Source organism: Desmodus rotundus, chromosome 12 (assembly GCF_022682495.2).
Source record: "Desmodus rotundus isolate HL8 chromosome 12, HLdesRot8A.1, whole genome shotgun sequence".
Lineage (NCBI taxonomy): Eukaryota > Metazoa > Chordata > Mammalia > Chiroptera > Phyllostomidae > Desmodus > Desmodus rotundus.
The window spans coordinates 33724516-33748852 of NC_071398.1; the positions used below are offsets into that span (position 1 = coordinate 33724516).

The following is a 24337-nucleotide window of genomic DNA, read 5'->3' on the forward strand; positions in this document are numbered from 1 at the left end:
GAGAGAGGATGGAGGTTGTACCAGAGTGGGAACAGAGGAAAAGGGAGAGATAGTTGCATTCTGGATATAATTTTAAGATCATAGATAAGGACAGCCTGGCAATTTTCTGAGGATGGTTGACCTTTCCATATCAGGACAAAAGTGGGAGAGGAGTAGAAGATAGAATGCCAGCCTACCAGCTTAGCCAGGCTGGGGCCAGATCTCAACCTTACTTTGTTGACCCTCTGCCTGCTCTTAGGCCAGCTTAAAGAGGAGGGAGTAGGTCCCTGCCTGCCCAGGGACCTGGGGGTGGGAGGGGGGTGACATGCCCAGGAGGTGAAGGGCATTGCTAATTCCACTATCTTATCAGAGAGACCAAACACATACCAGAAGTCACGTCACAATGAGTTCTTTCACTCAGCAAATACTCCCTGAGGCCAGCTGGGGCTGGCCCTGGGCTGGACAAGGCAGGGCACAGTGGGGACAGAGACATCCTGGATCCTGTCCTCATGGGTTCAGGGGGAAGATGAAATGTCACCAAACTGACAGCCAGAGTGGTCAGGAGTGTGAGGGAGTAATTATGGATCACAGTGGTCAAAGCTGGGATGGGGAAGCCTGGGGTCCATGACAGCCCGGGGGTGGTACCTGACCCAGTCTGGTGGATGGTCCAAGAAGGTTTCCTGCAGGGGGGAATATCTGAACAAGAACAGAAAAGAGGAGGAGCAGTTGAACATGGTGAGTATGCAGGGTGAATGTTTCAGGCAGAGGAAATGCATGTACCAAGGTCTTGATATGCTAGTTTTGACAAACAGAGGGGCTGGGGTGGGGTGGGGGGAGGTGCTTTGAGTCCTAAAACATGAAAGGGGAAGTAGGGCTGAATCCCTAGAGTGTGTTTTACATGATTCTGGGATACTTGTTCAAATTCCCCTTAAGACCCATTCACTGTTCACCGTTTAATAGTATGTCCTCTGCTCTTTCTCAGGAAAGAAGACTTTAAAAAATATATATATATATATATATTTATTGATTATGCTATTACAGTTGTCCCATTTGCCCCCCTTCACTCCACTCCATCCTGCACACCCCCTCCCTCCCACATCCCCCCCCCTGCCATAGTTCATGTCCATGGGTCATACTTATAAGTTCATTGGCTTCTACATTTCCTATACTACTCTTACCCCCCCCCCGTCTATTTTCTACCTACCATTTATGCTACTTATTCTCTGTACCTTTCCCCCTCTCTCCCCCTCACACTCCCCTGTTGATAACCCTCCATGTGATCTCCATTTCTGTGATTCTGTTCCTGTTCTAGCTGTTTGCTTAGTTTGCTTTTGTTTTTGTTTTAGGTGTGGTTGTTAATAACTGTGAGCTTGCTGTCATTTTTACTATTCATATTTTTATCTTCTTTTTCTTAGATACATCCCTTTAACATTTCATATAATAAGGGCTTGGTGATGATGAACTCCTTTAACTTGACCTTATCTGAGAAGCACTTTGTCTGCCCTTCCATTCTAAACGATAGCTTTGCTGGATACAGTAATCTTGGATGTATGTCCTTGTCTTTCATCACTTGGAATACTTCTTTCCAGCCCCTTCTTGCCTGTAAGGTCTCTTTTGAGAAATCAGCTGACAGACTTATGGGAACTCCTTTGTAGGTAACTCTTTTTCTCTTGCTGCTTCTACGATTCTCTTCTTCTGTTTCATCTTGGCTAATGTAATTATGATGTGCCTTGGTGTGTTCCTTCTTGGGTCCAGATTCTTTGGGACTCTCTGGGCTTCCTGGACTTCCTAGAAGTCTATTTCCTTTGCCAGACTGGGGAAGTTCTCCTTCATTATTTGTTCAAATAAGTTTTCAATTTTTTGTTCTTCCTCTTCTCCTTCTGGTACCCCTATAATTCGGATGTTGGAACATTCAAAGATGTCCTGGAAGTTCCTAAGCCTCTCCTCATTTTTTTTGAATTCTTGTTTCTTCATTCTTTTCTGGTTGGATGTTTCTTTCTTCCTTCCTTCTGGTCTACACTGTTGATTTGAGTCCCGGTTTCCTTCCCGTCACTATTGGTTCCCTGTACATTTTCCTTTGTTTCTCTTAGCATAGCCTTCATTTTTTCATCTAGTTTTCGAACAAATTCAACCAATTCTGTGAGCGTCTTAATAACCAGTGTTTTGAACTGTGCATTGATAGATTGGCTATCTCTTCCTCGCTTAGTTGATTTATTTCTGGAGCTTTGATCTGTTCTTTCATTTGGGCCATTTTTTTTGTCTTGGTGCACCTGTTACATAAAGGGGCAGAGCCTTAGGTGTTCACCAGGGCAGGGTAACACTGGTTGCTGGGGTGTGACACTGTATGTGGGGAAGGGGCTGAGAGGGAGCAATGGCACTTGCTCTACTCTCTGCCGGTTTTCAGTCACTCCCTTCATTACCCACAATCAAATTGGGCCCCTCTGGTGCTAATTCCTGAGTGGATGGGCTTGTGCATGCTCCAGACCTCTGTGGATCTCTCCATTGAACTCTCCTGTGAGGCTGGGAGTTTCTCCTGCTGCCGCCTCAGCCCCCATGGGTGTTTTCAATCAGAGGTTTGAGGCTTTATTTCCCTGTACTGGAGCCCTGGGTTGCACAGTCTGCCTTGCTCCCCCGCCATTCCTCCCGGCTTATCTATGCGAGAAAGTGAGCCCGCAGGGTCTGGCAACCACCACCTTGTGGGGTCTGCTAGCTGCAGCCTGGCCTGCCCCATTCCACAATCTGCCACGTTGCTGGGTCCGCCAGCCGCCACCTTCCTGGGACTCCTCTCCACCTGGCTGCCTGTCTCTGCCCCTCCTACCAGCCTGGATGAATGTTTCTTCTTTATCTCTTTGGTTATCAGACTTCCATACAGTTCAATTTTCTGTCAGTTCTGGTTGTTTTTGAAAGGTTTTCTTAGGCTCCATCGAGGAAGAAATGCCAATCATCCACAAAATTAGGCAGTACAGAGCTTTATTGGGGTTTGCGCAACCAGGCGAGGTTCCCTGGTCAGTAGAGTGGGGCCGGGGAAGTCGCGCCCAAGCAGGGAATATGGCGGGGTTTTATGCACCAAATTCTGGTTGGCTCTCTTTGTGGGGGCTAGGGATTGGTCTCCTTGAACAAGGCGGCAATCTATCATTGGTGGTTCCCCGGTTTGATGTCAGCCGTCTCTTCCAGGTTGTAGTTCGGCTGCCATTTTGTCCTACCCTGCCCATCCTGACAGTTTTTTGTTTTTAAATTGTTGTTGTCCTTCTTTTGGTTGTGCGAGGAGGCACAGTGTGTCTACCTACGCCTCCATCTTGGCCGGAAGCCACAATTGTAGGAAAAAAGATTTTTTAAAATTGTTTGTTGCTCTCAAAAGCCTCCAATGATCCATGTGCCAGGCTCAGAGAAACCTTTCTGTACAGTGCTAAATGGATCATGTTACATTTGCGGCATTCTGGTGAGAAACCTCTGCCCGCAGGTCATGTGAAGAGTTCCTTGTCAGCTTGAAATGGCATGGCACAGTCTACCTAGGGCTCCACTGCAGGGTGCCAAATGTGTTGGCACATCCCTGCTTTACTCAGATCCTGCCTGTGGGCAACAGCCTGTGTCCAGCCTCAGACACAGATTAGGATTTCTGGCACACACAATGAAAGAATAAATGCACAAGCAACCCCTACCCCAACAAAAGACACAGAACTTGAGTAGCATCGCAAGGCTGTGCAATCAAAGGGGCTGGTAAAAATGTTTAACCATTAACAGGGCAGGGCATCAACCAGTCAGAATGGACAAGGCCATGGAGCTGGAGCCTGGTTGGGCTGGGCCAGCAGCCCCTTGAGGTAGTCAGGTAGGGGAGGTCTAGAGCTCAGGCAGTGGCTGCTTCCATCACTTTACTCATCAGTACAGCTGAGTGCCAGTGTGGCTGTGATAGTGTCTTCAATAGAAAATAAAGAGACCATAAAATAGCCCTCTGGTCATTCTCCAAGCCTTTTGGTATCTCCAAATGTCCACCTTCTTCTAGACTCAAAAATAAGGTTTGTCCTGACAAGATACTCTGTGCATGCATCACGGTATGTTCTGGCCAAGAGTGCACAACCTTAATCTTATCATGAGGAGCCGCCGGCAAACCCTAACTGAGGGGAATTCTGCATAATAACTGATACTCTTTCAAAATGTCAAGGCTATAAAAGACCGAAAACACTGAGAAAATGTCACAACTTGGAGGAGACTCAGGAGATGTGACAAATAAATGCAAATTGTGATCCTGGATTGGCTCCTGGACTAAGAAAAGGATATGAGTGGGAAAACTGGGCAAAATCAAATGAATTCTCTAGATTAATTAATAATGTCATATCATATTAATTTCTGAATTTAGTCATTGGACTGTGGTTATGAAGACAATGTCTTTATTTACAGGAGACACATGCCTGAGTATTTATGGATAAGCATCCTGTTCCCAATTTACTTTCAAATGATTGAGCCAAAAGTTAAAAAGATATCTATCTATCTGTCATCCATCTATCTAGTACAAATGTGGTGAAATCATTAAGTTTAGGTTAAGAGTAGGCAGGTGGTCATTTTACTATACCTATAACTTGTAGGTTTGACATATTTAAAATAAAGAGTTACAAATTTTATAGAATTATAAAACTAAGAAATAAGAAAACAAATGAGCCAGACACCAGAGAAGGACAGCCTCTGAGTTTTGACAAGGTCTGCACAATATCACAGGTCAGTCATCTACTGCCAGTGATAGTGCCTCCGTATCTGCATCTGTGACTAGGTCTTGGGTTTCCCTAATCTGTGCAGACATGACCCCATATATGCCCCAGGCCCTGGACACTTTGGCAGGTAGTGGCCTGGTAGGCCAGGGTGGGAGGACTGGAGACAGTGAGGGGCACTTGAGGAGTTCCCGGTGACTAAGACTTCCTGAGGGCCTGCCCAGTGCACCAGATTTGTTGATGAACATTCCTAACTACTGGGTGAAATGGATACTATTCAACATTCAGGAATGTTTATGGAGGATCTACTGTGCACCTGAGGCACTGTTCTGGGTGCTATGCAGACATCAGCAAAAATAACCTAGTCCCAGTTTTCCTTCTAGTGCAAAAGGTTGTCACCAAATAAAAATAAAATACAATGTTACATTGGGATAAGGAGTATGAGTAAAGCAGGGTGAGTGGATGGAGCCTGATAGGAGTGCAATATACAAGTGAGGACTCTCTGAAGAGGTGACATTTGAGCTGAGACCTGGAGGTGAGAAACATCCATGCAGGTATCTAAGGAAGAGTACCAGTCAAAAAAGCTGCAAGTGCAAAGGCCCTGGGGCAAGAATGACCATAGGCTGTACAAAGTACAGCAAGGAGGCCAAGTGCCAGTGGAACCATAGTAGAGACTGAGCCAGGAGAGGTGAGCTGGAGCCAGATCTTGCTGGAATGATTGTGTTTATTCTGAGAGAAAAGGGAAGCCGCTGGAAGGTTGTAAGCAGGGGAGTGACACAAGCTGTTTTACGTGTGCGGCCCAGAGAGATGAAATCCCAGTAAGCAAGTAGACATATTGTGGCCCCACCTGCAACTGGTTTGGGGTTTTCTGTAGCAGGCTGGGGATAATCAGCTGGGTGAGTATGGGAAGGAGCTGGGACTGCTTGACAGCTTTGACTTTCTCAGGTGAGCTGCCTCGGAGAAGGACATCACCAAGGCAATTATCTTACTGTATATACCCACACCTGCCCCTGGATACATGTCTACCCCTCAGACTCAAACGTGAGATATCAAGGACCCACCATTCAACCAGTCCCACATTGCTGCCCACAGAGATTCACGCCAGGGGGTTTGGGAGGTGGTCCCCAGTCCTCAAGCCTGGCACCATGCACCAAGTATCAAGATCAATCCAGGACCCTGGGACACACATTTTCCCACTTTGCACTTTGGTTTCCCCATCTGGCAAGTTGGGGTGGAGACAGCGGAATGACTGAGAGCTGTGATGGCTACAGCTGGAAGTGTAGAGTAACTCTAGGAATCTTTCTCAAACCCCTTTGAACCTCAGTTTCCCCCTCTGCACAATGGGAATAAGGGTGCTACATTCACAGGGGTTTGTTGCAAGGATCCATGAGGTTACATATATGCAGTGCCTGGACATACTTGGGCACTGCAGCTGTGAGGTTTTGTTTTTTTTGTTGGTGATCCCTTATATGAACCAGGCTCCAGGTCCAATGTGGGCTAGAATCCTGTCTCTGATACTTACTTGTTAGAACCTTAGGCAAAGTTCTTAGCCTCTTTGTGCCTCAGTTTCCTCATTTGTACAATGGAACATGGCTGTTATGAGGAACTAATGAAACATTTGTACAAAGCACAAGGAGCAGACCCAGTACACAGTAACAACTCCATGAATGACAGCTGTTATAGCGACTATTGGGAGTACCCTCCCCTTCCTGACACATGCAATATGGCTTAAAAATGGACACTCTGCAACCAATCTATCTGGTTCTGAGTTCTGACTCTTTCACATCCTATCTTGGAGATGATGAACAAGGGACTTTACACCTTTGTCCCTCGGTCTCCTGATCTATAAGGCAGGGTAAGAATAGTATTCACCTCAAAGGATTGTTGTGAGGTTAAATAAATTACCACATGTAAGCCATCAGCACAGTGCCTGGCACATAATGGCACATATGTTTGCTATTTTTCTTGTTACTATGGTTATTCCCACTGGTTCCCTGATCTCAGTCACAGGTGGCGATGGGGTCTGGGCAGGTTGGGCAGCCCAATAAGGAATGCCTGAGCTGCCCAGGCCTAGAGGTTACCCCAAGGAGCCCTGTAATCAGCTGTAATCAGGCCAGTCCTGCCACACCTCCTCCCTCCCTGGGTATATCAGGGCTGGTCCAGACCCAGGATCTGTCTTGGCAAGGGAGGGTGGCTGCACTGGGAACCATGGGGAAGGCAGTGAGTGGGGCCTGAGGCCAGGGGTTGGGGGTGGGGATTGGAGGCAGGGGTTCTGCTGGGATCTGATGCCTCTCCTCTCCCCTGTTCCCAGGAGAATTACGAGTTGTACTCAGTAGAGCTGGGTCCTGGCCCTGGTGGAGACATGGCAGCCAAGCTGAGCAAGAAGAAGGCAGGTAGTGGAGGGGGCAAGAAAAAGGAGAAGCTGGAGAACATGAAGAAGGAGATGGAGATTGTAAGCATGGACCTGAAGGGCTGGGTTGGGGACTGGGGTGGGGGCCAGTGAGAGGTGGACAGCGAATGTCCTGCCCTCACTATACAGAATGACCACCAGCTGTCAGTGGCAGAGCTGGAGCAGAAATACCAGACCAGTGCAACCAAGGTGAGCTGGGGGCAGAGGGAGGAGTGGGTGCAGAGAACGGGAAAGGTGGAGAAGGAGAGAGAGAGGGAGAAAAAAGGGAAAAATGCATTGGTGAGAAAGGGAGAGAGAGAGAGAGAGAGAGGAGACAAAACAAGCAGAGACAGAGAGAGAGGCAGAGAGATGGGCAAGAAAGAGAAACAGGAGCAAAGACAACAGGAAGACAGAGACAGAAAGAGGAGCGAGGGGAGAGACACAAAGAGTTACATGAAGGGTGGAAGGGGAAAGGAACAGAGACAAAGATGGGGAAAGAAATGAAGAGGTGCAAAGCAGATGAGGGGAACAGAGAGAGGGAAACGGGAAGGAGAGACAGAAGAGCCAGCCCCTGAAGAGTGTATGGGGAGAGGAAAGCCCTTAGCAGCCACTGCCACCCCACCCCACCCTGTCCCCAGGGCCTGTCTGCCAGATTGGCCACAGAGCTACTGATGCGGGATGGGCCTAATGCGCTGCGACCACCAAAAGGTACCCCAGAGTACGTCAAATTCGCACGGCAGCTGGCAGGTGGTCTGCAATGCCTCATGTGGGTAGCTGCTGCCATCTGCCTCATTGCCTTTGGCATCCAGGCCAGCGAGGGTGACCTCACCACTGATGACAATGTGAGTGGAAGATGCTGGGGGATAGACACTGAACACAGGAACCCAGAGGACAGACAACATGAAGCATGGAACTTAGGGCACCAGGGACATAGGGTGGGGATATAGAGACACAGAAATGCAGTTTGAAGACATGATCATGGAGGGGATGAAGGGCATTTGGGTGTGGAACAGACCCAAGGTTACAGGAGACACAGTGGAGAATGTGTCTCAGGTATAGAGGACATAGGCAGGGATACAAGGACAAAGAAATGCAATACTTAAGATAAGGGACTTGGGAAACAGAACATGCGACAGATCAAGGACAGAGGGCACAGGGGACATTGGGACTCAGACATGGGGCACAAGGGCATAGGGACATAAGGGACACAAGACTAGGGACACAAGACTCAGGATACAGTACATGGAGAGACATAAGACATTAAACATGGAAGCACAGAGACAGAGAGAATATCAAGATGCAGGACAGGAGGACATTAGATATATGACAGGGGTCAGAACAAGAGACATGGAGACTTGGGGAAATGTGACACTGAATGTGACATAGGATGGGGACTCAGAAGTACATAGACTTGAAAGACACTGGACATAGGGACTTGGAATTTGGAACCTGAGACACTGATTGTGGAGTTCACAGAATATGAAGCATAAGGTCAACAGCATACACACATGGAAATGGGGACATGAGGGCACAGGAACTATTGGGTATAGAGGACACAGAGGGTGGCAGGCAGATTATAAAGACAGAATATGAAGCATGAAGAGACAAGTGGCAGTGGACATGCAGAATGCAAGGCTTGAAGGACACAGGAAAAGGGAACACATACTACCAAGGTGCATGGTGACATGGGGCACAGATCATTGGATATGGGGACATGGGAGACCTAGGAGCCAGAGAACATGCTATACAGGGACACAAGACATTGACAATATGAGGGCAGTTAAATATGAGATATGAAGAATATGAGGGTAGGAGATGAAAGCCACAGGGAATAGTGCATGAGGCTTCCTAGTAGAGTGGGGAACCATGGTGGAAGTGACCACAAGAACACCAGAGGACCAGGGAGCAGACAGGAGGTCTTGTACAGGGAGCTTCCAGCTCTTACTCATAAGCCAGTCCTTACTTTTCCTCCCCTAGCTATACCTGGCACTGGCCCTCATTGCTGTGGTTGTGGTCACCGGCTGCTTTGGTTACTATCAGGAATTTAAGAGCACCAACATCATTGCTAGCTTCAAGAATCTTGTGCCCCAGGTGGGTTCCCCCAGCCTCCCACCACTTCAGATTCCAGAGACTCCACATAGCTCAGGCAGGCCCCTGGCATCTGTGTGGCCCCCTCCCAAGAGGCCCAGCTTGCCCTTTGTCCTTGGCCTCCATCTCTCCCCATAGGTCCTCAGTTCGTCCCCTTGTTCATCTCCCCACATCCCTATTTCACTCAGCAAATTCCATCCCCATCTGCTGCCTGCTACAACTCAATTTCCCCTGCCCTATAGCAAGCAACCGTGATCCGAGATGGGGACAAGTTCCAGATCAATGCAGATCAGCTTGTGGTTGGCGATCTAGTGGAGATGAAAGGTGGTGATCGAGTGCCAGCTGACATCCGCATCCTCCAGGCCCAGGGCTGCAAGGTGGACAACTCCTCTCTGACTGGAGAGTCTGAGCCACAGACCCGCTCCCCCGAATGTACACACGAGAGCCCACTGGAGACCCGCAACATCGCCTTCTTCTCCACCATGTGCCTTGAGGGTCTGTGAGGCCCTTGCCTACCTGCCCAGCTGACACTCCCCATCACTGCCTCCATTGCCCCTCTTTTGCTACATTCTGAGACACACTGCCTCCCATTTCACATGACTGACACCTCTTTAGGTCATACTACTTTTCTAGCTCCCATTATTGCTACCCTCTTCCTTCAGTTCACACTGCTGTGCACACCCCACTGCTGCCCTCCCAGTTCTGAGTCACCCTTTTGGCCCCACTGCAGGCACAGCACAGGGGCTGGTGGTGAACACGGGTGACCGCACCATCATTGGGCGCATTGCATCACTGGCATCTGGAGTAGAAAATGAGAAAACACCCATTGCTATCGAGATTGAACATTTCGTGGACATCATCGCAGGCCTGGCCATCCTCTTTGGTGCCACATTTTTTGTGGTGGCCATGTGCATTGGCTACACTTTCCTGCGGGCCATGGTCTTCTTCATGGCCATTGTGGTAGCCTATGTGCCTGAGGGGCTGCTGGCCACTGTCACGGTGAGTTGTGGAGGCAGAAGAGAGATGCGGAGAGCTGACAGGGCTGTCTACCTATCCATTCATCCAGGCTTCCCTCCACCCTCTTCCTGTGTGTCCCTCCATCCATTCACCTCTCATCCTCCCACCCACCTTCAAATCATCCATCTTTCCCTCCCACCCCTCATCTCTACCCCTATCCATCCACTCAGCAAACATTCACTGAGGCTACCTTGGGTCATGTCCTGTGCCACATGCTGAGGACTCAGAGATGGATAGGCAGGGTCCCTGACTAAAGGAGGCTGAAGCTTGAGGGTGTGGACTGCCTTCAACAGTCAGTTCAGAGGAAGCTGAGGGAATGTTTGTTTTCTTATTTTCATTGTGTTGATAAGAGAACTTACAGAACCTCCGCTAAGGCAGCTTACAGAGGGGCCTGGCTATGTTTATTTGGGCAAATTGGGGAGGCATCCAAGTAGAAAGCACAGCCTGGACAAAAGCATGGAGGCAAGAAAAAGCCTGGGTTTTGAAAAGAAATGCTGCATACTCAGTACTGTGGCTGGGGTGAAGGATCCTCAATGCTGAGAGAACGGAAGTGGGACTAGAAGCAAGGATGGGTCCCCTGTGGCTTTTCTCACCCTTCCCCCAGGTCTGCCTGTCACTGACAGCCAAGAGGCTGGCCAGCAAGAACTGTGTAGTCAAGAATCTGGAAGCAGTGGAGACACTGGGCTCCACATCAGTGATCTGCTCTGACAAGACGGGGACCCTCACTCAGAATCGCATGACTGTGTCCCATCTGTGGTTTGACAATCACATCCACTCAGCTGACACCACGGAAGATCAGTCAGGTTTGGGAGCAGAAGGAGACAGGGGCTCGGGCAGGCTCTGGTAGACGGTGGAGGCTTAGATGGGAGCCCTGAGCTTACTGAAGGGAACCTGGGGAGGGCTTTGGATTAATGGAGAGGAACTCCATCCAGATGGGTCCAGGTCTGTGAAGGGGCTTGGTACGGAGTCTCCTATGAGACTCCATACTAGGTCTGGAGAGAAGGCTTGGTCCAGGAGTATAAAGGATGCGGTTGGGTCCCACACAGGTCAGGGAGGGAATCCTGTCCACAGTAACAGGAGGACTCGGTTCCGATGTGGGAGCGCCACCGCTCTGAGTCTGGTGCCGCGTGTAGTCCCCTCGCGAACCCAGCCTGGACGTCTGTCCTTCAGGGCAGACGTTTGACCAATCCTCGGAGACCTGGCGAGCGCTGTGCAGAGTGCTCACCCTGTGCAACCGCGCGGCCTTCAAGTCGGGCCAGGACACGGTTCCTGTGCCAAAGGTGAGAGCCCGGGGCTCTCGGGGTACACCAGGAGCCTGGAGCAGTACGGCTCACACCTGACACGGGTCCCCATTCACAGCGCATCGTAATCGGGGACGCATCTGAGACGGCGCTGCTAAAATTCTCGGAGCTGACGTTGGGCAATGCTATGGGCTACCGCGAGCGCTTCCCCAAAGTCTGCGAGATCCCTTTCAACTCCACCAACAAGTTCCAGGTCTGAGCCCGCCAGGGCCAGCGGCCCAAGGCTCACTCCAGCCCACAGCAAACCTGGCCGACTGTGGGCCGCATTCTAGGCTGGCCTATAGCGGGGGTTCCTCCCTCTCACTAGTCTCCTGTCTCACCCACGTCCCCTTAGCTTGCTCTCAGCTGTCAGGCCTTCCATGGCTGTAGGTCGCAATCCAAATCCCGCCAGCCCAGCTCTGGCGCTAATTAAGTCCATTCCCCACGCCCAGGCCCCTAACTGCAATACAGCCCTGTCCCAAGCCTGGGCCTCTAGAGAGGACGTGCCCACCTTACCCTCTCAAGGCTCTTCCTGGCAGCGCCCCTGCGCCATCAGCTTCGTCCCCTCCCCCCTTGACCTCACCCACAGCTGTCCATCCACACACTGGAGGACCCGCGGGACCCGCGGCACATGCTGGTGATGAAGGGTGCCCCCGAGCGTGTGCTGGAGCGCTGTAGCTCCATCCTCATCAAGGGCCAGGAGCTGCCGCTGGACGAGCAATGGCGTGAGGCCTTCCAGACCGCGTACCTCAGCCTGGGAGGCCTGGGTGAACGCGTGCTGGGTGAGACCCTCAAGGCGGGGTAGGGGGTAAACAGAGATGCAAGGAGGAGCTAGCACAGGCTGAGGCCAATCTTCCGGGGACAGCCCTGACCCTGTCTTTTCCCACCCCTGGCTGACAGCTGGCCTGCCCCAGTCTACACATTCGCCTTCATTTTTCCCTATCTCACTCCTGACTCCTGTCTATCCTCAATTCCTATCTTGACCCAGCCTCTCTAGACCCGTCCTCACCTGGACCTTCCCTATCCTGACCTGAACTGACCCTGGTTTTCCCAGCTCTTGCCCAAATGTTGACCGGCATTTGCTTTCACCTTCACCTTTTAGAGTCCTCCTCACAACCCTTTGACCTTTCCCAATCCCTGCCTCACCTCAAGACGGTCCCTAATCCTTGCCCTGACCTCTGACCTCCCCCAATTTTGTCCTGACTCCTTAAACCTCCCTAACCCCTGTCTCAACTCTGGCAGTCACAGACCTGTGGTCCAGTTCTGGAGTTTTCATTTTACTTGCTGTGTGACCACTGACAAGAATTTTCCCCTCTCTAAGCTTCATCTGCAAGGTGAAGATATTAGTAGGCTCATAGAGTGGATGTGAGGATGGATTCAGATAATGTGAATTAAGGATTCAGCACAGGGTCAGGCATCCATGGATGCTTGGTACAAGAGGCCTGGTTATTTTGCTCACCACCTAGCCTTGCTAGCAAAGGGTCCACCCAGGGCTCCTCTCTGACTTTCCTGTTTTCTTATCAGGCTTCTGCCAGCTCTACCTGAGTGAGAAAGAATACCCACCTGGCTATGCCTTCGACGTGGAGGCCATGAACTTTCCAACTAGTGGCCTGTGCTTTGCGGGACTTGTATCCATGATAGACCCACCCCGAGCCACTGTCCCCGATGCTGTGCTCAAGTGCCGCACAGCAGGCATCCGGGTATGCCACTTGGGAAAGGACCAGGTGGGGCAAGAACAGACGATGGGAGTATTTGGGGATGAGGAACCCTGTGATATTTGAAATTAGCTTGAACCAAAAATGGAATATGTTGGTTCATGAAACTAAAAAGTTCCTGGGAATGAAGCTTCAGATACAGCTGGATCCAAGTGTTCAGTGTTATTATGAATTTGCCCTTCTTCCTGTGCCAGCTCTGCTTTTCTGTCTGCTGGCTTTATTCTCAAGTAGTCTCTCCATTTTGGTAGATAGAGGTGACCACCTCTGCCCCTCCCCCCTGTCCCCCAGCAACTCCAACTTACCTGTTTAGGCATCCACAAAAAGAGTACCTCTTTTGCAGTTGCACTAGATTGGATCACAAGTTTATCCCTGAATCAGTCACTGTGTTTAGGGGATGAAATACCTTCTTTGTCCAGGTCTGGGTTTACCTGCCCAATCTTGGCCAGGACCTCAACTTCAAGCTGAGGGGACAAGTGGTTCTCCAAAGACAAATCAAGGGTGGGGGAGCCAATGCTAAGCAAGCATCGCCCAAATCTTTCCTATAGTCTGTAAGACCCTATAAGATCTGGCCAGTATTATCTTTCTAAGCTAATTACTCAGTCCTCTTACCTCTTATTTGCTCCTCTCCAGTCCTGTTGTCCCTCCTGCCGTTCCTCCAACAGTTCAGGCATGTTGTCTCCTCTCTCATTTTGCATTGATTGTTCCCTCTGCCAGGAATACTCTTCCGCCAGATTTCCATGTGGCCAACTTTCACCTCTTTCAAGTGTCCACTCAAATGTCACCTTCTTGACAAGACTTTCCCTGGACACACTTAAAATTGAACCACTACTTTTTTTAATCTAATACTTGCCATTCCCTTTACTCAGTTTAATTTTCCCCCCTCCTTCTAACATGCTATGTCATTCATTTCTAATTTAAAGCTTGTTCTGCCTCCCACATCAGAATGTCACCTCCATGAGAACAGGAATTTTTTTCTTTGTCCCTGCTATTTCTCAGGCATACAGCCAGTGGTCACAATTGGTTGATTAAATGAATGCATGTATCACAAGGGAAGACAGGGAGATTGGGCTGATCTGAAGGGGTCAAGGATCTGCTGGTCCTCTGCACAGGTGATCATGGTGACAGGTGATCACCCCATAACGGCCAAGGCCATTGCGGCCAGTGTGGGCATCATCTCGGAAGGCAGTGAGACAGTGGAGGACATTGCTGACCGTCTCCGTGTGCCTGTGGACCAGGTTAATCGGCAGTAAGTCCTCTTCAGCTGTCCCCATGGTTCTTTCCACAACCTAAGCAGATCAAGGCCCCAGTGATGCCCTCTCATCTTCCTCCCCAGGGATGCCCGTGCCTGTGTGATCAATGGCATGCAGCTGAAGGACATGGACCCATCGGAGCTGGTTGAGGTGCTGCGCACCCACCCTGAGATGGTGTTTGCTCGCACCAGTCCCCAGCAGAAGCTAGTGATTGTGGAGAGCTGCCAGCGACTGGTGTGACCCTGAAGATGAAGGTGGGCAGATGGGCTGGGATGGCCCTGGGATGGCCTTTCACTGACCACCTGCCCATTCCCTGCAGGGTGCAATTGTGGCTGTGACAGGGGATGGTGTGAATGACTCTCCAGCCCTGAAGAAGGCAGACATTGGTGTGGCCATGGGCATTGCTGGCTCGGATGCTGCCAAAAATGCAGCCGACATGATCCTTCTAGATGACAACTTTGCTTCCATTGTGACGGGCGTGGAGCAGGGTCTGGGCTGGGTCAGAGATAGGGGCAGGCAGTGTGGGCACAGGAGGAAGTGGGCTGTGAGGAGACTGAGGTGTCTGCTGTACTCCCATAGGCCGACTGATCTTTGACAACCTGAAGAAGTCCATCGCCTACACATTGACCAAGAACATCCCTGAACTGACACCGTATCTTATTTACATCACTGTCAGTGTGCCCTTGCCCCTTGGGTGCATCACCATCCTCTTCATAGAACTTTGCACTGACATTGTGAGTCTACAGCCCCAGTGCCCCCACCCACACATGCCCATAGATGTGTGCCCATAGACAGGATGGGCAGAGACCACCATGGACATTCTTGGACACAGATCAACACAAATAAGGTGTATATACCACAGCCAGATATGGAGACACAGGCAGGCAGGCAGATAGACACAGGCAGAACTGTGGACACGGACACAAAGGTGGACACTTGGGTAGGCATGGCCAAAACCCATGGACACACATGGACTCAGATATGAACACTCAGATAAACAAATGTATTAACAGATACAGATGTCTGGATAAACTTGGATCACAGATAGATGTTGCTCAACAGGTATGGACAAAAAATAGCATCAGATAGATCCTAAGGCAGACAGATGGGAAAGAGTCACAGATATAGCCACAAATGTAGCCAGATGCTGCCCATGTTGACGTGTTTATTCAACAACTACACAGTGCCTAGTCTGGGCCAGGCACACATTAATTTACTTAATTTTGTCCTCATAGTGACTCTATGTCATGAGTTTTATTTATCACCTTCATCTTACTGATGAGCTCATTGAGGCATAGATAAGTTGAGTAGCTTGCCCCAGGTTACACAGCTCATAAGCGGCACAGTGGGAATTTGAGGCCACACAGTCAGATGCCTGAGAGCCTGTGTTCTTGATCAGTACATTCTACTGCCACTCTGTAGTCACACATATATAGGGTGGGGTTAAGAGGAGAATACAGAAAGACAGAATGGATACAGAGAAACAGAGATAGTGACAGGCATAGAAGAAGAAACAGAGAGACACAAAAGCAGAGACACAGTCACAGAGAAAGAGACCAGGGACAAGAACAAAGAAACAAAGGGAGAGAAAGAGGGGCCAAGACCAGAGTACCCCAGAGCAAAAATAGAGAGAGGAGGAGGAAGAGAAGGAAGAGGCAGAAGCAAGGGAGGAGACAGAGACAGAGATAGGGAGAGAACATGCAAGAGAGTAGATAAATACAGATGTTCTGATGGAGATGGATACCAGGACAGATGTGCACACAGATGTAGAATAGACATGCCAACACTCTTGATAGGGGCCAGCTGGATCCAAGTTGTCCAGGCAGGTGTGGTCACTGCTGGTCCTGCCTCCTAACCTCAGTTCTATCCCTCCCCACTAGCAGTGGGGAGGAGAGCTCTAGAGAGTAGGGGACAGGAGCCCAGGCAAACTCTTAACCCAGGTTCTTCCTGCTCCTGGCCAGTTCCCATCTGTGTCCCTGGCATATGAGAAGGCTGAGAATGACATCATGCATCTGCGTCCACGGAACCCAAAGCGTGACCGATTGGTTAATGAACCCCTGGCTGCCTACTCCTACTTCCAGATCGGTGAGTGCCCATGGGGCGGGGAAGCCTGAGCTCTCCTGCAAGGCTGCTCACCTGCCTTGGGGTCTCTACCTGTGGCTCTGTCTTGTTCTGGATCTTGATCTCTGCATTTGATCCTGGGTCCCTGTCATTCTGAGTCTTTATCTGTACATAATGATCTCTATGGTCCTCTGTATCCCTTTTCCATCTCTGGCCCTGTTCTCTATGATCCTGTCTCTGGGTTGTTGCCTTCTGTTGTCATTTTTTGAGTTCTCCAGATGTCTCTGTCACTCTCTGTGCCCTGTCTTTTGTGTTCTTATCAATCTCTCTTGGGGCCCTTCTCTCTCTGTGTCTGTGTCTCCATATCTGTCACTGCATATGTCCCTGTCTCTATATTTCTGACTCTGTGTATCTGTTTTTTGTGTCCCTTTCTCTCTGTGTTCCATCTCTTGTTTCCCTGCTTCTCTCAGGTGCCATCCAGTCATTTGCTGGCTTCACTGACTACTTCACAGCCATGGCCCAGGAGGGTTGGTTCCCACTGCTGTGTGTGGGACTGCGGCCGCAATGGGAAAACCACCATCTACAAGATCTGCAGGACAGCTATGGCCAGGAGTGGGTGAGTCCCATGACTCCCTCATTTCCCATGCCACCTGTCTGGTGTTTGTAAAATGTGTGACTGAACTCAGCTACAGAATCCTAGACACCTAGACTCCACTGCCAGTTCTGGGGTAAAGGGCCTTTTTCGATTACTGTATCAAGCTCCAAACTCCTGCTTCTAATGATCCCAGCTGCAGATGGGTCCTCTCCCTGCCCTGACAGTAACATATCATCTCAGGTGTGAAACCAAGCCCCTATTCTGTTATTTTCCCTGCATCACTAACACAGAGTATACAAGTATGCATTTGTGGTTGACTTTAATGAAGGTTTGGAGCAGAGAGAGGCCAGACCTGGTTGGTAGGTGTGCTTAGCTTGCCCTGTAGAGTTACAGATCCCTTTAAACATTTATTGTTGTGATTATAAATGTCGACCTTGGAGCCAGACTGCCTTGGATTCATGGTATGCTATTGACCCTAACTGCTGTGTAACCCTGGGCAAGTTCTTTTGCCTCACTGTGCCCCAGCTTTCTCACATCTAAAGTGGAGAGGACATTGATGTCTATACCTCAATGATGTTCACTGTGGCCCCCAGACCAGCAGCATCAGCACCACATGGAAACTTATTTGAAATGCAAATTCTCAGTCCCCACCCCATACCACTGGGGTCAGAAACACTGGGGGTGGAGCCTGGAATCTCTATTTTAACTAGTCCTTCTGGGGTTCTGATGCACACTGAAGTTTGGGTGCCACTAATTACCTCATAGGGGTATTGGATTAAATGAGATAATATATGTGAAACACTTGTATATGGAGCCTAGGAAATGTTCCTTACACAATTAGCTGGTATTGAAGATAGTTATATTGAAGAAATGGACTTAATAGTGACTGCCACCTTCAGTGCCCTGTTCCCCACGTGCCCATCTGGCCCACTTCACTTATTTTTGCCTGGGTCCTGGAGTCACTGGACTTTGTAAATCCTGCATTGGGAGTCCAACTCATTTTTCCCAGATTCCTTTTGGGTGCACAGGAAATTCTGTTTTTTCATTATGAAAGCAATTGGCCTGACCTGTCGTCTATCTACACACTGACATCCTGGCTCTGCCTCACCAAGGTTTCTGGGCCTCACACTAGCAGATCCTGCACTTCTCCTTTTCCCCACCTAGACTCTGATGTAGGGGAAAGAGCTTTTAAGGGTTCCTGGCTCCATGCTCTGAGTGCCTAGCTGGCTGCAGAGGCTCTCCATCTGGGCTCAGGCTGCTTGTGTTTCTTCTGGCTCACAGACATTTGGGCAGCGCCTGTATCAGCAGTACACCTGCTACACTGTGTTCTTCATCAGTATCGAGATGTGCCAGATTGCCGATGTTCTTATTCGCAAGACACGCCGCCTCTCTGCCTTCCAGCAGGGATTCTTCAGGTGTCCAGCTGCACCCCCAGCCCTGCCCTCAAGCTTTAGTCCCCACTTCCATCAGGTCCTGACCAGGGCTTACTGCAGCAAAACCAGCACTGAATATGCAGATGTGCCGGTGCCAGGTGCTAACATTCCTTATCATAGCTGGTCAGTATCTCCCACCGTGTGCCTCTCAACTGGCCCTTCCATGTTTCATCAGCTAAAGGGGTGATGCTGACAGGGCCAGCATCCACTGCTGCAGAGGTACAGGCGACTCTGGTTTAAAAGTTTAGAACATCTCCCTGCTGCTAATGAAATCTGATCTCCTCTGACCCAGTACCTTATTTCTATCTGGCCCCAAATTCCTGATGGCTGTCTTTATCCTGAGCTTGGCATGTCCAACCCTGTCCCACCTGCAGGAACAAGATTCTGGTGATTTCCATCGTGTTTCAGGTCTGCATCGGCTGCTTCCTGTGCTACTGCCCTGGAATGCCCAACATTTTCAACTTCATGCCCATTCGGTGAGGGGTCATGAGGTGTGAGTAGAGGGATGGGCATGTGGGACACAGTCCTAGGGATAGCCTTCACCTTGCCATCTCCTGTGCCTTCAGATTCCAGTGGTGGTTGGTCCCCATCCCCTTTGGCCTCCTCATCTTTGTCTATGATGAGCTCCGGAAACTTGGAGTTCGCTGTTGTCCAGGGAGTGAGTGTGGAAACTGGTGACCCGGGGGTGGGGGAGCGCTGAAATGTTTTCAGAGCAGCTGTCCTGACCTTTGATCTTCAACACTTGACCTCCAAATCAAACTGCCATAACCTCTGAGCCCCTGGCCCCACACCCTGACCCTCATGCCCCCAGCACTGATTCTTTGCTTTCTCTCTTCAAGGCTGGTGGGACCAGGAACTCTACTATTAGAGGGACAGCTGCCTTAGTGTTATCCCTGCCTCCACCACAGCCAGGTGGGGTCAAGACTCATGGGGCTGTCTGGACCAAAACATCTCAGCAATCAAGAGTCCTAGCCTGACCTGTGCCTGCTCCTGTAGCCCATGGCACCCCAAACTTGGAAGGATCCTCCCTACTCCCCTTCCCTATCCTCAAGGGGCCCAACTTCCTGGAGAAGCAGTCCCTAGGCCCAGTCCTCTGAGGAGGGGAGGGTGTGGTGGGGAATAGGAGCTAGCAGCTCCTGTGAGGTAGGGTACCTGGGGGCTCTTCTTTAAAGAGAACACACGTGTCTGCATAATAGTAATAAACCAGTTCACAGTGACAGTTTTTTAATTCAGTGCGGCACCATCTTAAGTGGTTTTCATGAGTCCCTTTGGTCACACGATCCTTCAACTTAGGGGTTATTTGTTCAGGGCCTTATCACCAGTTTCTAAAACACAGTCTGGCACATAGTAGGTACTCAGTGACCCTTCCTTGGGGAAATGAATTCCCATTTCTTTGCCTAGGGTTACAGCATTTAAAGGCAAGGTGGATGTGACCACAGGCACCCTTCAGAGCACTACTTTAACCACCCACTAACCCGAACACTGCTTCTGGGCTCTCGCTGTTCTCAGCACCCATCCTCCCTCTGGGGAGCATCCTTGACACAGGATATCAAAATCTTTTCCACCTCAGGCAGCCCCCTCCGCCTACACTTAACAGGTGTCTCCATTCTGATTCCACTTGTTCACTCCTCTGCTGCTGCGATGGGCATCCCAACCAACTCTTGGAGGTTAAATTCACAGGCTGTTCCTTACACTCTCTCACTTCAAGCTTCCAATTGCCAGAAAATCCCCTGTCCCTGGGCCCTCCACCTCCCTCTGGCCACACCTTTTCCTGGTCCCCTTTCTTCCCTTTTCCTTAAAGAGTCTCTCTGGCTGGGCCCTTGGCTTCTCCCTCTTCACCACAGTACTCCCTGTCCCTCTGTTTTGTCTCTGCAGTGATACCTACATCTGTCTCCAGCCTCAGCAGGCATGTCTGAGGGTACCCATGCTGGCCTCTGCATCACCCTTCGAACCTGCTCCTACACACTATCCCATCAGTGGGTTCCTTCATCCTGGAAAATGTGATGAGTCATCAGGGCTTTTCAGTCCTTCTGCACCTGTCATCTCCCCAACCCCCTCACCTCATGGGAAAAAATACACAGCCTATTGGTCACCACCACCTCTAATTTGCTCATAGCCTCTCTTCCTACTTGTCATCCTTGTCCTGGTCTTCCAGTCTGTCTCCCAACCCATGGTGGCCACAGTGATCTTCCCAGAGCCAAATCTGACCCTGTGTACCCCCTACCTAGAACTCTCCATGGCTCCCCACTGCCCCTGGTTAACTCCTCACCCAACCCTCAGAGCCTTCTGGCATTTGGCCTCTGCTGACTTCTGTCTCACAAGTCCCCTTGAACTAGTTCCAACCAGTTACATTTGGCTGGAAAGGGAAGATCATGACTTTAAGACCTCAGGCCTTGACATCTGCTTTTCTCCTCTTTGACCACTAACTCATTTTTCAGGTCTCAGCTCATGAACTTCTCTTCCAGGGAGCCCAGCCTGCTCCTCAGTCTGTCAGCTGGCTCCTCTGGGCCACCACAGCCCCGTGTTTTACCATCACAGCCCTAATAAATGTAGTTTAGCTCGTCAGTCCTACCACTCCAATCAGGTTTCACCCATCACAGTCCTGATCTCTCTGGCCTGAGCTCCCCTCTGCCCCCCAACCTCCCCCAACCACTCTGGTCTGTCTGTATTCCATGAAAGCTGGGATTAGCTCACAGGCAGCCAGCCACCAGCAGGGGGCCTGGGTCAGAGTTCCTGTTCAGCAAAGTTGTTCAGTAATTTCTGCAAACTTCACTTGTTCCAGTAAGAGTCGAGAGCTAGGTGGTGTATGGAATAGAAATATGGGAGAAAGTAACTCCATTACACATCCACCCACCTGGGCTCAGAGAGGGCCCGCTGTAATCCCTTTTCAAGTCAAAGTCAAGGTAACCAATCAGTCACTTCTACACTCCTCTCCCAAGACACCTGTGGACCCTGTCTTGACTATGAGCAAGGGGGTGGGGGTGGGGAGGGGATGAGGCTAGATGGTAGTTATATGTTCCCTCTGAAAACACCAAGACTGTCATAGTGGAGCTGAACAGAGCTGTGCATGGTGCTTTCCTAGGCCCAGGGTTAAATTACATTATGGCAGGGCCTCCACAGTCTGACAGAGTGAGGCAGGGGGCAACTGCCCTATCCCACACCCTGGGGGATACCACTGGGAATACCAGGGCCAGTGAGCACTTTCCTCAGCCAGCAGGACTTGCATCGAGGAGGAGCATAAACATGACATTCAAAGCTCTGCTTCTGACATCCTTCTCAGGGAGGGGGAGGAAATGGTGGAGGGAGCTGACCCCACTGGACCAAGGAAGGATTAGGGTGGGGAGGGTGGCTTCCAGGACAATATCCAAATTGAAGGGCTCAAATGCTCTATTTGGCTGCTGCTGTCTCTGAACTCCACCGTAAGAATTCTCAGGCCAGGATTTGATCTGAAGGCCACAGAACTAAGGTCAAAGCACTGAGGAACTCAGAATTACAGATGTCTGCCCCAAGGGCCAGTGTGCAATAGGGAGCCCTAGATGGTTGTAAGGAAAGTGAATTAGTAAGACTGGGGTTTCAGAGAGATCCCCTGGGCTGTGATATAAAGGATGGATCAAAGGAGATTAGGGACAGGTGTCTAGGAGGTGACTAGCTAGGGAAGGGTCCATGTGGGAGAGGGCCAGATTAAGGCTGTGAAAAGTCCCCACGGATCCTCTCTTGAATGCTGGCTCCCTATCACCTGTTCTCTGATTTGCCACTGCTCAAAGATTATATACGTCAAGCCCTCGGTCTACTCTGGGAAAAAAAGGAGCTGAAGAACTGCTCCAGGAACACTGGACAAATCAGGGCCAGCTACTTTCCTAGCCTGTCCACCTGGCTCCAAAGCCAGAACAAGGGACTCTAGGATGCAGGTGAACATGATATTGGTATACAGTTCTGGCGAGAGATGTAGGCGGAAACAACTTTCCAAATACTGTTTACTTCACCAAAACCTGGAGACAAGGAAAAGGTATATGGGACACCAAGCCTAGGAATGCACGTTGACAACGGCGACATACAAGGCAAGGGTGCTGAGGGCCAGCAGCCCCGTCACTACTGCTCGGGCCAGAAGTGCCATCCAGCTGCCCAGGGAACAGAGGTGGACGAAGGTCCTGTGGGGAAATATTACAATGAAAGAAGGAAAAAAGATAACCCATCCCCATTTGAACCCAGCCTCGAACCCCATCCAGCTCACTCCATGACAAAGGTCTTATAGACACTGAGGAACATCAGCAGGAGGACAGCTGGCCGGAAAGTGTGGTACAGGTCGTAGCGAGTTATCATCCACACCTGGGCAGATGCGACGATGTAATGGACCTGAAGGGAGGCAGGAAGTCAGGGCCAGGCCTTCAGGAGTAGTGCCACCAGCAAAAAGTCGTGTACAGGAGAGTGGGACTGCGTACCAGACTGATGTTGGAGTCAATGCTCATCTGGATGTATTTCCAGTCAAACTCAATGCCCCGGGCTCCAACCCAGAGGGGGATGCAACTGAAGAAGGCAAACGGAAGGGTTACCCAGTACCCAGAAACCCTCAGCACCCAGAATCTGAGCCCCCACCCTACAGAACCTCCCTGAAACCCAGGTGTCCTTTCTTAGGAATCTGGGCTCCAGGCTGCTGCACACACCGGGACATAATGAGTTCCGCAGTGGCCCAGCCCAGGGCAGCAACCATGATCTTGTACTCCCCTTTGCCGGCATTCCGGGACATGACAAGGTTTAGGCCTACTAGGTCTGCCACATCCACGCTGGCCTTCATGAACTCCTGTGGGTCAGGTTGAAGCTTGCATAAGCACAGGTGCCAGGGGGCCTCGCCTCTGCACCCCTTCCCCCTTCCTTGCCCCACTCACCCCAATGAAGTCATAGATGCCGCCTTCCCAGGTGGGAAAGAAAGTGGCCAGGAACAACATCTGAGAACACAAAACAGAGATCACCTCAAGGTGAGGGGGATAAACTAAGGGGGTTTTGTGGGAACTTTGTGTGTACATGGTTCCAGGCTTCCCATGTGGAGAGGAACCACCAGATGAGGGCAAGAGTACAGGACCAGGGGAGATGAAGGGTAGTGACCTGGAAGTTTCTCTGTGGTGATCAGAGGGGATCACGGTCAGACCTGGAGATGCCTGGGCATTTGCAGTCATTGTGGTGGTTAGCAGTTCTTAACCATACAAAACCCCTCTTAACTATACAATTGAATTTTCTCAACTTTACAAAAATAGCGACGCAAAAGTTGCTTGGAGGCCTCTCCTCAGGTTCCAACCTCCCAAAGTTCACCTTCTATGTGTAGTGCTGAGGACCATCCCACACAGCGGGATTGGAGCAGGGTGGAGCCCTGGGTCTGGAGAGCCTGGGGGCTAGATGCGCGGCTCCGGGCGTCCTTACCTTGCACAGCTGCACGAAGAGGTAGGTGACGCCAGCTTGGACACACTTCCAGAAGGCATTGTACTCAGACCTGTAGGAGCCGGCGGTGAGGGCTCGTCCGGGCCCGCGCCCCCCCCCCCTCGCCCCGCGGCCGCCCCGCACTCACAGGCCGCTGCACTTGTAGGTGATGAAGTAGGGGAAGTAGGCCAGGGCGAAGCAGTTCCCGAAGTGAAACAAGGTCATGGCGCCGCCCCGAGCCCGGCGGAGCGCGGGTCTCTACCTCGCCCGCCTGGCGCCCCGGCCCGCACCCAGCGCCTCCGTCTCCGCCGCGGCCCGCGCGGCCTTCTGGGAGCGGAGTCCACGGCGCTGGCGCGCTGACGTCGAGAGCGCTGTCCGGGCACTGAGCGAGGCCGTCGGAACCAGCGCGGGCCGGCCCCAC

General features: G+C 50.8%; 2 protein-coding genes across 5 annotated transcripts; one reads left to right on the plus strand and one right to left on the minus strand.

The window, feature by feature from the left end:
* Positions 1-495: 495 nt before the first annotated feature.
* Positions 496-19719, plus strand: ATP4A (ATPase H+/K+ transporting subunit alpha). Of its 4 annotated transcripts, none has more exons than XM_045185598.3 (22): positions 504-714; positions 6991-7131; positions 7219-7278; positions 7707-7910; positions 9046-9159; positions 9399-9651; positions 9887-10155; positions 10778-10976; positions 11344-11453; positions 11533-11667; positions 12043-12235; positions 12978-13153; positions 14278-14414; positions 14502-14652; positions 14738-14906; positions 14998-15152; positions 16380-16503; positions 16950-17095; positions 18356-18489; positions 18882-18983; positions 19074-19165; positions 19347-19719. In XM_045185598.3, the coding sequence occupies exons 1-22, from the start codon at positions 604-606 to the stop codon at positions 19373-19375; spliced, it is 3204 nt and encodes a 1067-aa protein (XP_045041533.2). In that variant the 5' UTR covers positions 504-603; the 3' UTR covers positions 19376-19719. The 4 variants fall into 4 exon arrangements, with proteins under 4 accessions (XP_045041535.2, XP_045041534.2, XP_045041533.2 ...); XM_024577548.3 differs by lacking the exon at positions 504-714 and adding an exon at positions 6772-6899; XM_045185600.2 differs by lacking the exon at positions 7707-7910 and having other exon boundaries at positions 496-714.
* A 2745-nt stretch (positions 19720-22464) lies between these two features.
* Positions 22465-24203, minus strand: TMEM147 (transmembrane protein 147). The gene is made up of 7 exons (XM_053915226.1): positions 24065-24203; positions 23920-23989; positions 23391-23450; positions 23169-23305; positions 22947-23031; positions 22739-22860; positions 22465-22655 (listed from the first exon to the last, which is right to left on the minus strand). The coding sequence occupies exons 1-7, from the start codon at positions 24139-24141 to the stop codon at positions 22532-22534; spliced, it is 675 nt and encodes a 224-aa protein (XP_053771201.1). The 5' UTR covers positions 24142-24203; the 3' UTR covers positions 22465-22531.
* Positions 24204-24337: the final 134 nt, after the last annotated feature.